At 51.7% G+C, this 13,681-nt stretch overlaps 1 protein-coding gene across 1 annotated transcript in view; it reads right to left on the bottom strand.

Annotated features, from left to right (window-relative positions):
* Window positions 1-13,681, bottom strand: part of abcc1 (ATP binding cassette subfamily C member 1 (ABCC1 blood group)) — a 29,780-nt gene that overhangs the window by 3,360 nt on the left and 12,739 nt on the right. The window contains exons 8-28 of the mRNA XM_064316533.1: window positions 12,966-13,193; window positions 12,379-12,556; window positions 11,650-11,811; window positions 10,573-10,665; window positions 10,242-10,445; window positions 9,801-9,947; window positions 9,277-9,361; window positions 9,043-9,112; window positions 8,458-8,584; window positions 7,781-7,957; window positions 7,492-7,659; window positions 6,929-7,106; window positions 5,406-5,460; window positions 4,621-4,756; window positions 4,323-4,530; window positions 2,758-3,068; window positions 2,387-2,586; window positions 1,918-2,044; window positions 1,447-1,548; window positions 1,202-1,348; window positions 707-865 (exon numbers count right to left, since the gene is read on the bottom strand). Coding sequence (XP_064172603.1) covers window positions 707-865; window positions 1,202-1,348; window positions 1,447-1,548; window positions 1,918-2,044; window positions 2,387-2,586; window positions 2,758-3,068; window positions 4,323-4,530; window positions 4,621-4,756; window positions 5,406-5,460; window positions 6,929-7,106; window positions 7,492-7,659; window positions 7,781-7,957; window positions 8,458-8,584; window positions 9,043-9,112; window positions 9,277-9,361; window positions 9,801-9,947; window positions 10,242-10,445; window positions 10,573-10,665; window positions 11,650-11,811; window positions 12,379-12,556; window positions 12,966-13,193 — 3,262 coding nt within the window. The remainder of the gene's footprint in view (window positions 1-706; window positions 866-1,201; window positions 1,349-1,446; window positions 1,549-1,917; window positions 2,045-2,386; window positions 2,587-2,757; window positions 3,069-4,322; window positions 4,531-4,620; window positions 4,757-5,405; window positions 5,461-6,928; window positions 7,107-7,491; window positions 7,660-7,780; window positions 7,958-8,457; window positions 8,585-9,042; window positions 9,113-9,276; window positions 9,362-9,800; window positions 9,948-10,241; window positions 10,446-10,572; window positions 10,666-11,649; window positions 11,812-12,378; window positions 12,557-12,965; window positions 13,194-13,681) is intronic.

Below are 13,681 nucleotides of genomic sequence, written 5' to 3' on the forward strand. Positions count from 1 at the left end.
ATTAGACACCACACCAATACACACTTATACACCATCACACACTTATATACATTCGTACACATTATACACACGAACGGCATCATGGGTAATCACTGCTCATGCTGGTTTAACTGTCCTGTTGAGCATGTGACTGACCAAGGGTCAGTTTACCTGGGGGATGATGGTGATGCTGCATGACCGTGTGACTGACCCAGGGTCAGTTTACCTTGAGGATGATGGTGGTGCTGCATGACCGTGTGACTGACCCAGGGTCAGTTTACCTGGGGGATGATGGTGATGCATGGCCCTGTGACTGACCCAGGGTCAGTTTACCTGGGGGATGATGGTGATGCATGCCTGGATGACCAGGTCATTACCTGGGATGATGTGATGCTGCTGACCGTGTGATGACCCAGGTCAGTTTACCTGGGGATGATGGTGATGCATGGCCTGTGACTGACCCAGGTCAGTTGGGGATGGGTGATGCATGGCCCTGTGACTGACCCAGGGTCAGTTTACCTGGGGGATGATGGTGATGCATGGCCCTGTGACTGACCCAGGGTCAGTTTACCTGGGGGATGATGGTGATGCATGGCCCTGTGACTGACCCAGGGTCAGTTTACCTGGGGGATGATGGTGATGCATGGCCCTGTGACTGACCCAGGGTCAGTTTACCTGGGGGATGATGGTGATGCATGGCCCTGTGACTGACCCAGGGTCAGTTTACCTGGGGGATGATGGTGATGCGGGACCGCAGCTCGTGCAGGCCCAGCTCGGCGATGTTGACTCCGTCGATGGAGATCTGACCCTCGGACGCCTCGATGATGCGGAACAGGCCCAGAGTCAGGGAGGACTTGCCCGCCCCCGTCCGTCCCACAATCCCCACCTGCAACGCATCACACCGGCCAAGGGCCAGGGGTCAGGTGGTTTCTTGGGCTACATTATGGTACAGATGATCATTTCCACAGTATTGCCCTTGATCATCTCCAACTATAAATGTTTCAGTGTCAACAATAGAGGACTAAACACTCTTAAGAGTATGAAGGCGAGTATCAAGTGGGTCTACAAAATTAGTGGCTTGTGCCAAATCAGGCAGACTAGAGGCTCCTTTAGCACAGGTAAACACCATAAATAAAGACTCTTTACTGGTATATCCATATATCTGGAGTGTATCTGTTCAAATAAAGACCGTGGAGCCCATCCCCCTGGGTCCTCCGCCCACCTTCTCCCCGCCCTGGATGGTGACGGAGATGTCGCGGATGGCCAGCTCCAGGTCTTCTCTGTAGCGCAGCCCGAAGTTCTGGATGTGGATGTGCCCCTTGGTGGGCCAGCCTGGGGGCAGGGTGGAGGGTTCCGACGTCCACTCCGCCTGCGATGTGAGCACGACACCATCCGCGTCGCGTTAGGGCCACGCCCACGACCGGTCACGGTATGGTGCAGAGGCCACGCCCCTCTCTACGCACTCACCTCCTTCTCCGTGTGGTCGTACTCCTTCACCCTCTCCACGGCGACGATGTTGGTCTCCACCTCGGACGACATCCGCACCAGCCAGTTGAGAGACGTGGTGATCTGACCAATGAGAAGACGGACATCTTAAATGATAGACAGGACTGCATATCGCAAACACCTGTCCTAAAATCCACACATACACCTATACTGGAAGCAAAATTGAATGGGTTCTTAATGTACTGCCTTGTACTTCCGGTGTAACAGTCTGGACGTACCCTCCCCAGGGGTGATACAGGCAGCTGGGGTAAAAGGCTCTCACAACACGCCACCCCACGGACTGCACACGAAAGCTCCACTCTGAGGAGAGCAATATTTCTCACTGAGGACAGCTGCTATTCCATGGGAGGAGCTAATGCAGCGGTAACCATGGAGACCAGAAGAACTCGGGCTAACTCCCAGCATTTCATTTCCCTGTGGGCGGAGCCTCACCTGCAGGGCGTAGGAGATTGACAGGCCCATGAGGCCGGCGCTCAGGCTGTCTCTGGCCATGACCGCGAACAGGGCAGCGAACAGCACGATGCAGTTCCCCACGAACTCCAGTCGAACCGCCAGCCACCTGTAGGACAAAAGCCCAGTTAAAATGCGGTCCAGTGGAGCAGAATCTACGCCCAGGGCCGCAGGGCTACACCTCTAGCCTTGAAAGAGACCAGCTGGATCATTTCAGTCTGCTGGGACCTCATAGCACACCACTGACCCCTGCTGGTCAACAGGGCACCTGCACGTTCCTCCAGCACGAGTATGCGAGAGCCTGACTCTCGACAGCAGTGTGAAACGAAGCACCAATAGAAATCACATGCTTCGGCAGAGGGCACGCAATCTATACATGATTGACCAAACCGAATTGGGGAGAAACAGAGGAAAAGCACTGAATATATAAAAATACACTTTCTGACGGCACCTGTTGGCCACAATGCTGGGGTAGTAGGCCTTCTGGTTGCGGTCGACGCGGTCCTGGTTCTGGCGGATGAAGCGGTCCTGCTCGCGGAAGGCGCGGATGACGCTGGTCCCCAGGAGCGTCTCGTTAAAGTGGGAGTACACCGGCGAGCGGCACACCGACTCCAGCCGCTTCAGCTGCCGCGACGACGCCACGTAGAAGCGCTGCGACCACAAAACGTTCTGTATTTACCCGCGGGACCTCCCCGCTCCAGGGGGCGCTCCCACCCCCCCTTCACCACTGCTCGTCCCACTTCGGGGACGATTCAGCTAAGGGCACACCCGCCTTTCCCAATAGTCGGAAACATCCGGAAAAGCTCGTTCGCCATGGCCTACCTGCACAAAGAAGTAGAGCAGGCCGACGGGCGGGATGATGACGGCCACGAGGGGCGTGGCCAGCAGGATGATCACGCACGAGCCCAGCACGTTGAACATGGAGCCCAGGAACATCTTGATGATGTTGGGGATGACCGAGTCGATGGTGTCCATCTCCTTGGCGAAGCGGTTGACCAGGTTGCCGCTGGGCGTGCGCTCGAAGAACGCCATGGGCGACCGCAGGACCTGGTACAGCATGGTCTGGTGCAGGTACCGGGACGCCAGGATGCCGCCGAACGACACCGAAATGGAGTAGAAGAACACCGAGAGCCCTGCACGCGCCGGGGAGGGGGATGACATGTTTATAGCCCATCCACTTCAGCTAGCCACCTGCACCACCGCCATTTTAAATACATCTGACTGTTGGACCTTTCGGATACGATTTAAGGAAAGCAAATTAAGAGTTTGGTTCCGAAACAAGACATATCCATTTTGGGGGGGGAAATCTTGTCTGAAGTTCAAAATAAAGAGGATTCAATCTTGAGACACCGCTTAAAACATCCAAACGCTTCTCACTAATATCCACAATATCAAACCTAGTAAAGTAAGCGTTCAGCTCATTTGAAAATTGATATTCATCGTCCGTAGCAATATGTTTCTTTGTCTCCGTCATTCCGGTCATGCCTTTCCTGTTTTTCTTTCCCGGAGCTAAAAACATGTTTAAGTCTCAGCCGGTGGGCCTCTTCTGCTTCCCACAGCTCGAGTTTCATTTCCTCCTCAGCTCGCTCCAGTCCACCACAACCCTCACTGTTAAAAGCTGGCTTCCTCCTATTTATCAGCTGCTTAATGACCTTAGACACACATCTTAGTGTTTAGATATGCTGACTGGTCTGGTTGGTATTACTGTCTGCACACAAAAATGTATGTCATCTGTCGTAAGAGTTGTGGAGTCATGAAACACCTCCCATGTTGTGCAATAAAAACAGGCTCCGAGTGCGTCCTTAGTTACATCGGACCGTATGCTGACACTTTTATGGACCGGCTTACTTCTCTCCAGTTTTGTCCTGTATGTTGGTACCAGACGCACCACAGTGTGGTCTGAGTTGGAGATGGGTGGCTCAATGCGAGACCTATAGGCCTCACTCCGATGAGCAAAGCACTTGTCAAGCGGATTCTCCTTTCTCGCTCCATGCTTTATATAAAAACAACAAAAACCCAGGAAAAGTGTTCCACATTACGCTCATTTAAATCTAATTTAAATCTCCCAGTGAAATTATTACACTTGTTTAAATCACCCAGAACTCTCGCTGGTGCCTCTGGGTATTGTTGCTGCTAGTGTCACTTTTTAAATGGTGGATCTCGTTTTGGAACAAAACTCTTCAAATGTTAAAAGTTAAAATTACAGAGATTTTATAAGATACATTTGAGAGGGATTACAAAGTCCAGTTTTTGCAGCACACAATAAAAAAAATATATAAATGATGTCACAAACTAGGACACACAGAAGAGCAGATTTGGGAGTCCCTCCCGAGAGGGAGTTTGGGTGAAAGCCCAGACGGAGGCGGGGCGGCGCCGGCCCAGCGTACCTTGGGACAGGCCCAGCGCCCCGTACACGCCCAGCCGTTTTCGGCTGGAGGGCTGCGTCCCGTTCACCACGGGGTCGTCCGTCCACAGGCTCAGCCAGTAGTTGGAGGCCAGGGAGGACAGGTGCTGGCTGAAGAAGAGGAAGGCGCTGATGAAGGACAGCACCAGGCCGATGGCCTTCATGTACTCCCAGAACACCGACAGCTTCACCTGCGGAGGAGCGGGCGGGATCAGAGCTGGGCGGGGTCAGAGACAGGCGGAGGGGGGCGGAGCTTACGGCGGGGCGTGGCGCTCTCTTACCCGGCCTGTGTTGGCCTTGTCTGCCTCCGTGAGCCTCCCGGCCTGCTGCTCTTTGGCCCCCAGGGCCACGCCCTCGCGGTCCTTCGTGGCTGGCTGGGTAGAGTTCGCCACCGGTACAGAGGCTGGGCTGGTGGGCCTGGGGGGGGAAACAACCCCGGTAAACATCACATTACATCACATTACATGACATCAAATTACATTACAACTTATTACATCATCTAACATTACGTATCATTAATCATATCATATAAAATTCACCATTACATTTTACATCACATCTTCATTTGCTGCGCACTTGCCAAGTAATTAGAACTCGACACAGACTTTAAAAAGCACCCCATGTCGGAAGCAACTCATACTACAGTATCCAAGGTGCTACATCTTCATTAGCATTCAGGTCCGAAAAACCTTTTAAGTTTCCTATATCACGCTTAAGACTCAGCCATCTAGTAAAGGACTTTTGTATCCGAACACAAGTAGCTGCAGTTTGGTATACACAAAAAAAGGCACGACCTGCTACACAGGAGTTACTTCAGTCTGTAGTGTCAGAGCACCCTGCAAGCCAAGGATTAGCATCTGCAGCATCAAGCTCAATAAAAAAAACTACACACTAGATAATCACATCATTATGAGTGCTCCACCATTACATTACTATAATATAACTATAGCAACAGCTGCCTAGGCCAGTCCCTGTGAATGTGGCTCTTCCTGTGGAGGGGACATGTCTCTTCAGAGGTGGTGGTGTTTGCAGAGACTGTAAGGTAACCCCCGTACCCCTCACTCACCCCAGCAGTGCCGCCGGACCGCCGTTCTCCTGGGCCTTCTTCTCTACGGTCACGTCTGCAGAAGAACAGGCCGGTCAGTCAGCCCCCCTGCGCATCCCGCCCTGACTCCGCCCACCGCCGCACGCAGTGAGCTCTACCGGCAGCGTGGGCAGCGCTTCAGTCCGGCTCAGACAAAGGGCCGCTTCAGAGCCATTAGCACGTTAGCCCACTCTCCGAAACGGTCCGAACTCAAGGCAAAGTTAACCTGCGACTTTGCAGCCTAAACCACAGACACGGCAGTGAACGACGCCTGGGTTTTGCATTCGGTAATAGGCCTCCATCTTTTCCGTGCTCAGTGTCACGCGATAAAAGGTCAATATAACAGTAAAGTTGTAAGATAGCCAACAACTTTATGCAAACAAATGCAGCCACAAACTGAAAGGCTTCAGGCGCATTGGAGGAACTAGCACCAATGAATGTGAATGATTAGCCAAAATAAAAACTGCCCAACATAACAAAAAAAAAAGCCACACAACACATTTTTCCCTACCCAATAACATAAGAACAGCCCAATCAGGCAGGAATCCGCCCAATCTGGCAACACAGACAATATGTTTCTGTGCAGAGGGCAGAGGGATAAAAGACATGAACACAGACAAAGCAAGGCACTTAAAGGCTTAGTTTGTGAATGCTATGGGTTCATCGGGAGGTCATTTGATCTGGAAGCAGTGAAAGGGATTTCAATTATGAATGAGGCTGTATAGAAGAAAAAATCTGGAATATTTCCAAATCGTGTGTGTGTGTGTGTGATTGAGCATGCATGAAAGAAGGAAAGTGTGTGTGTGTGTGTGTGTGTGTGTGTGTGTGTGTGAGAAAGACAGAGTATGCCTGTGGAAATGAAATCGCTCCTGAGTGTGTCTAACACAGCTGTTGGACAGATGAAGAGGTTGGCCCGGCAACCTTTGGGCATGCAGCTGTATTGGGAGCTGAATGGTTTAAGTGGCCCATTCCATTAGCCATATTAGCAAACTATGCCATTGACCAGTAAATGAAGACAACAGGAAGGGGGGTCCTCTCTTTCGTTCATCTCTTTCACCCATTTGTCCACTTATTACTAACTCATTAATCATACGACCTACAGCCATATATCTCTCAAGGCTAACAAAGAAAGAAAAGCTGAGACAGCTAAGAGTTGCATAGAGTTGACTCAAAGGAAGTAATCTCATATGTGGTTTTGGAATGCAGTCCAAGGACACAGCACATAGTATGCTAGTATACAGTACACAGGACATGGAAGATAGGGGTCTGATTTGGACAAAGCCCATCTGATTCGGAGAGACCCAGATAAAGGCAACTAACTACAACGCAGTACTTAGGTAGAGGTCTTCTAGCTTGCTTGACTGGAAAATGAATATTCCCCACTGGAAAATTTCAGGTAAAGGTAGAAAAGCCAGTGGTCTGGCCCTACTCTCCCCAGGTTATGATATAAGATGTAAATGCAGAATGTAAGAGGGAAGGATGGGGGCCTCAGTTCTGGCTCTCACCAGTTTCCTCCTCCCCCTGCTCGGCGCTGGCGTAGGTCTGGAGGAATTCGGCGAAGGCCCCCTGCCGCGCCATCAGCTCGGCGTGCGAGCCCATCTCCGTGATCTCCCCGTCCACCATCACCAGGATCAGATCGGCCTGGGGCAGGAAGCTGAGGCCGTGGGTCACCAGGATACGCGTCTGCGCAAGCAACACAGAGTTTACATTACAGACTGGACACACGCCTGTGCATACAACACAGAGTTTACATTACAGACTGGACACACAGCATTCTATGCAGAGGGTACACTAACTAAAGAGTGCATGTTTGTGCATGGAGAGTTTATCTACAAAATGTGCTGGAATATGTGGACGTTCCCACAGCAGATTTAAAAAAAATCTTTTTTAATTACTTTAAATATATTTGGGCACCTGATGTTATTTTACCAGACCCGGTTAAACCACAGCTATGATCCCACCACAGCCACCAATGTGCAGCCCCATGTTAGGGATCCATTCTGAATGGCTGCCATGGCTGTGAAGTCACGGTCTGCCTCTCCTCACGCTAAAACAGAGCGGCGCTCACCTTGCCCTGCAGCAGCCCCTGGGGGCCCACCACCTTCTCGAAGATGTGCTTCCCCACGTGGGCGTCCACGGCGGACAGCGGGTCGTCCAGCAGGTACACGGCGCGGTCGCAGTACACCGCCCGCGCCAGGCTCACCCGCTGCTTCTGCCCGCCGGACAGGTTCACGCCCTGAGGAGCAGGAGGAGGAGGAGGATGAGCACAGCGTCTCACCAGAGCTCGTTAGCATCTCGCCAGAGTTCGTTAGCATCTCGTTAGCGGCGGCTCGCTAGCGCCCGGGCCGCGCTCTGACCTTCTCCCCGATCTCGGTGGCGTCTCCGGCTGGCAGGATCTCCAGGTCGGGCAGCAGGGCGCAGGCCTCCACCACCTTCCAGTACCAGCTGTCCTTCCGCTCGCACCCGAACACGATGTTCTCCCGCAGGCTGGCGTTCTGGATCCAGGCCTGCTGGGGCACGTAGGCCACAGAGCCCTGCCCAACAGATCCCAGGTCAGTTACCGACCAGCACACAGAGAACAAAGCGCTTACGGGAACAGGTCCCAGATCAATTACTGACCAGCACACAGAGAATGAAGCGCTTAGAGCAGTGGTTCTTAACCTTGTTGGAGGCACCGAACCCCACCAGTTTCATATGCTCATTCACCGAACCCTTCTTTAGTAAAAAATAGTGTAATAATGCAGACTAGACTGAGGGGTGGACCTCTGCGGCGGAGGCTCCACCGAACCCCTGAGACCGACTCACCGAACCCCTAGGGTTCGACCGAACCCAGGTTAAGAACCACTGGCTTAGAGGAACAGATCAGTAAATTATTGTAGAGGAGTCTTACTGGGGTGCAAGGGTGCATTATTGGGGTACAGGGCCCTGTAAGGGTGCGTTACTGGGGTAGAAAAGCCTGAATGGGTGCATTATTGGGGTACAGGGCCTTGAACGGGGGCGTTACTAGGGTGTACGGTGCATTTAGGGGGCGTACCCGCATGGAGACAGACCCCTCCTGTTTGTGCATCTCCCCCAGCAGGGCAGACAGCAGAGACGATTTCCCCGAGCCCACGTGCCCCACCACCGCCACCAGAGAACCTTCCGGAATCCGCACATTGATCCTGTCAGAGAGGTGGGGCGGGGCACGGTGGCAGGAGCAGGAAGGGTTAAGGTTTGGATGAGTATGCTTTTCTGAAGAAACAAGTCCAATTTGAACCATAAGCAAGCACCAGTTTCCTGTGATTTTATGACTCAGTGTGCCCCGTTCTGAGCAAGCATAGCGTTCGCAAGTTCACAGCACACACACAACAGCACCAGAGCAGTGTTTTGGTGTTTTAGTAACGGAAATGCACGTGGGAGCAACGTGGGAACCGCTACAAGTGTGGATTCTCTGATTTCAGGCACAAAAGCTCGAAACTCCAAACAAACAGTGATATCGGCTGTCAAGTTACCGCCTCTAAAAATCAATAAACATTCATTTTAAGTCTACATTTCCTCTCTCCACTTTCAGTCAACAACTTTAATCATAATAATATTATTAACTACAATAATAACGCTGAGGATAATAATGCGCTCTCACCTCTTGAGAGTGGGAGGGTCAGTTCTGGACCAGCTGAAGGTGCTGTTGCTGATGACCACGCTGTCGGAGGCTGAGAGAGGAAGAGGAGTTTGGAGCTCAGGGCCCAGAGCGGATACGCATCGCGCAGGGACACAAACACACACGCTCACACATACACATGCAGACACACACACACACACACACACATGCACTGACACACATACACGCTAAAGTCAGACGAAAGCTGAGTCTCACAGGAAGTGATGGCCGTGTTGTCCACACTGTCCTCCAGCTCTTCATGAGACAGGAACACCCGCAACCGCTTCAGGGAAACGCTAGCCTTCAGAAACACAGGAAGTATAGCATGGCTACAGGAAGTACAGAGTGCATACAGCAGTACAGCACAGCTACAGGAAGTACAGAGTGCATACAGCAGTACAGCACAGCTACAGGAAGTACAGCATGGCTACAGGAAGTACAGAGTGCATACAGCAGTACGGCACAGCTACAGGAAGTACAGCATGGCTACAGGAAGTACAGAGTGCATACAGGAGTACAGCACAGCTACAGGAAGTACAGCATGGCTACAGGAAGTACAGAGTGCATACAGCAGTACAGCACAGCTACAGGAAGTACAGCATGGCTACAGGAAGTACAGCACAGATACAGGAATCAGAGCATGGCTGTGGCAGGAGGGTTGGGAAAGGTGGGGTAGGGGTGAGCAGGAAGTTCAGTGCGAGGCAGGAAGGGGCGGGGCTGGGGCAGGGCGTGGCACTGACCTCCACCATGCTGCTGATGACCATGGGAAGCATGTTGAGCGGGAAGCGCAGCAGGTTGAAGAGAGCCAGAGACACAAAGGCCTTCTGAGCGTCCAGAACGTTCTGCTCGTCTATCAGCACGTACACCCCAAACGTGGACAGCGCCACCTGCAGGGGGAAGAGCAGTGAACTGTGAGCCTGTCTGAAGGAGAACATCGCCATTTCAAACGTAATTATTACAGCTGAGCGTGCGTGTGTGTGAGTGAGTGTGCGTGTGCGTGTGTGTGCGGGTGTGCATGCGTGTGTGTGTGTGTGTGCACATGCGTGTGAGAGAGAGAGACCGTGTGAACTATCTGTGTGCATCTGTGCATTTAGAGGTGTGAATGTGCAGTGTGCGAGTATAGAGCATGTAGCGTATGCGCGTTTTGTATTTCGTTAGCGTGCGTGCACACATCCTCTCACCAGGAAGGGGGCGCAGACCCAGGTGAAGGTGGCCATGGCGGCCAGGAAGGCGCTCTTCTTGAGCACGCGCAGCTCGCTCTCGCGGATCTCCGACACCTTGTCCTTGAAGGCCAGCTCCCAGGCGTACAGCTTCAGGACCTTGATCCCGTTCAGAAGCTCGTTCATCAGCTTGATCCGGTTGTCCTTGCTCTTCATCTGGGCCACCTGAGCAGGAACCAGCGCAAACGCGGCTCAGCGTCAACACCACGCGCCGCCCTGCCACAGTCCCAGAAACAGATATACACACACGCACAAGTGTGCGGCGAACACACACACTGAACAGCGCCCTCACCTGGAAGGTTTTGTTCTTCATGGCGATGAAGGCGTTGATTGGGAACATCAGGACCATGACAGCCACACCGGCCAGCACGGCGGGGCCCAGAGTCTGCACAGAAAGAACACCGCCCACTACTTTCACACATGTATATAACCTACATGTGTACATGACCACATACGCGCACATCGCTACATCTACACATATTCATATAACACACTTTTATGTACATGTCCTGCATATTCATCCCAGTCCACAGCAGTTTAAATACACTGTACCAGGGGGCTCAGTACATTGCTCTGTCCTGAGGAGGCCTGGCAAACAGGCGCCAAGAGGGGGCGCTGTGACACAGCTTTTGAACCTGTCCTTGTCAAATACACCTGCGTTCTGAGTTTGCTCCGATGACCAATGACCTGCGTTATGCACTTGCATGTCGGATGTCTGGATAAAAGCATCTGCCAGATAAATGTACTGTAAAGGGTCTGGTGGATACAGAGTCAAAGCAATTTCTCCCGATGAGAAGCTTGTGATACAGCGCCAGAGACGAAAGGTTAAAAGCAGCTCAGCAGGCATCGAGGCTGCCGCTTATTCACCCTGAGGTCTCCCTGGAAACGCCACCGCTAAGTCAGCAGCTTGCAGATTGCCCCCGAACCACCACGGCAACGGTCATACCGCAGATTCCCCATCTCAGGGGAATTAAGGCTTTCGAACGAGCGTGGCGCGTCTCCATGGCAACACAGAATAAAGTCAACCGAGGGAAACGAAAAGCTTCGGTGGAATTACAGCCATCTCTAATGACCTCCCTGCTGCTTTCACTTCCCAATTAAAACCCGTCTGCCAAGTCTGAGAACAAAAGGCTCCAGCTTTCCTTAAAAAATGTTGATTTTGCTGACAGAAGCTGCTAATTAATAACTATTAATAGCTTTTTAAAATTTCCTGGTGGGTGTGTGTGTGTGTGTGTGTGTGTGTGTAAAATGTGCAGCTGCAAAATCCTGCACAGCTGATCCAGGGTCAGTCTGCCTAAGCCTGAATCTTCCCACAACCAAAGCGGAGAATTAACAGGGCTGTTCCGGGATCAGTAGGGGACGCACTCACCTGCCACAGGAAGTAGAGGGCCAGGACCACCTGCAGCGGTGCGGACCAGACCATGTTGATGTAGGTGATGAGGTCCATGAAGCGCTGGGCGTCCACGGACATCAGGTTCACGATTTCACCCACAGTGGAGGTGCGCCGAGCGGCGCTGGTGATGACCAGGGCCTGCCACCAGGGGGAGACGGAGAGCTCAGACACAACCACGCATATGGCTCCAATTATTCAACTTTGTTCAGCCAGCGGGAAAGCAGAGGGGGGTTACAGATACAGATCAGAGTTTGCATAAGCTGACAATTGCCGGTTTTCAACCGGTAAAAACTGCAGGAAATTTAAAGCCTTCTGGACATTCTGCGGCAAAAAAATTAATTGTAGAATTAGCGTGAACTCTGACACAGATAGACTCAGAGCAGTGATAGAGCTTGGGAACTGAACACTTGGCTGCACCAGGGAGATTTGTATATTTACTGAAAATCTGCTGGCCTCCAGACTGTCACATGGTCCTGCCCTTCACTCCTAGTGTTTAAACGAGCCAACTAATATGAACTGGTCTTTAAAATTTGAATTTTTTTTTAACATAAACATTTTCAGGAAAACGTTCCAGTCTGCTCTGGTCTGGTCTGGCCTGGCCTATCGGGACTGAACTGGCCCCATTAGATCCCGATCGCATCACACAGGGGTTATGACATCACAATGGCGTCCGGGGCAACGAGTCGCCAGGCGACCGGGGCTCACCTTCCTGTACACGGCGCCCACGATGGCGGAGCGCAGCCGCATGCCGGTGACGAAGCAGACGTGGAAGTACTTCTGCAGGATGAGCGTCTGCACGCAGGTGCACGCAAACAGCAGGGCGGTGTAGAAATACCCCCGCCAGGAGGGGGCGCTCGAGTCGTTCACAAACTGAATCAGCAGCCTGTCGCAGCGCAGAGACACATCGAACACGCTTCACAGAGCGAACGGCCACCGCAGGCACTCACAGCACCGCCACACTCAACCTGCCGTGACTGTCAGCTTATCCGTTACCGGCCACTTGCTTCTATTACTGAGACCAGATCTGGAACCTACAAGTGAAAACTCAAAGTCCCAGAATTCACTGCCCCACCACTCTTACTGTAAATTGTAACAAATCACAACCTCAGCTGAAATGACTTACTCTTTAAAAAAACTGTCCTATCAAACATGATGGTACAGGCCAGTAATGCTAAAGCCTTTCATTCTTTTTGAAAACCAACATGTCAGTAGACATGAGTTATGGCAGTCTGTGTGTATGTTTGTATGTGTGTTCACCTGATAATGCATGTACAGTACGTATGCGCCCCTACCTGAGGATTTCGGGCCCCATGAACATCAGCAGGTCGTGGATAATCTTGTAGAAGGAGCTGATCAGAAAGTAGGGCCCGAAGGAGCGGCACAGCGCCAGCAGGAGGGAGGGTTCGCGGCCCTTCTGCGCCGTCTTCACCAGCAGCACCTCCGCCTCCTCCGCAGGCCGCTCGCCCTGGGCCCCGCCCGCCGGCGGCCTCCTCGGGAAGTACGCGCTCGTCTCGGACAGCCTGGGGCGCACGGCGGAGGGGAGGAGTCACATGACTGAAGAGTCACATGTCTATTGCTTCCGTTTTTATAGCCAACTATAATAGCCTATACACCATAAAAACATTGTTTAACACCACCCCAGGGTGCAAAACATATCATATATACTACATACCTAATAATATATAAAATTAAGGCTAGGTGTTTGTCACAGAAAATATTGGCTAAAGTCATGGAGCAGTCATGGTGAAGTTGTTGAAAATTGAAAAAAGGCAGTGGCAGTGTTTTAAAAAAACATTAATTCATTTATTTAACAGAACTCATGCGCAAAACAACTGAAATAACATGAGCGACTGTAGGAACAGTAAGCATTTGAAATTTCAAAAATAAATAAAATATAAGAAAATAAAAATCAGCTGGCAGTTGCTGCAATAGATACAAATAACAGTAAAATGTGTTGATAGATTTAATCTCCTTTTTTCCATGATGGACCAAAGTGAATGCTTCACTG

This window comes from Anguilla rostrata, chromosome 17 (assembly GCF_018555375.3).
Source record: "Anguilla rostrata isolate EN2019 chromosome 17, ASM1855537v3, whole genome shotgun sequence".
NCBI classification, from domain to species: domain Eukaryota; kingdom Metazoa; phylum Chordata; class Actinopteri; order Anguilliformes; family Anguillidae; genus Anguilla; species Anguilla rostrata.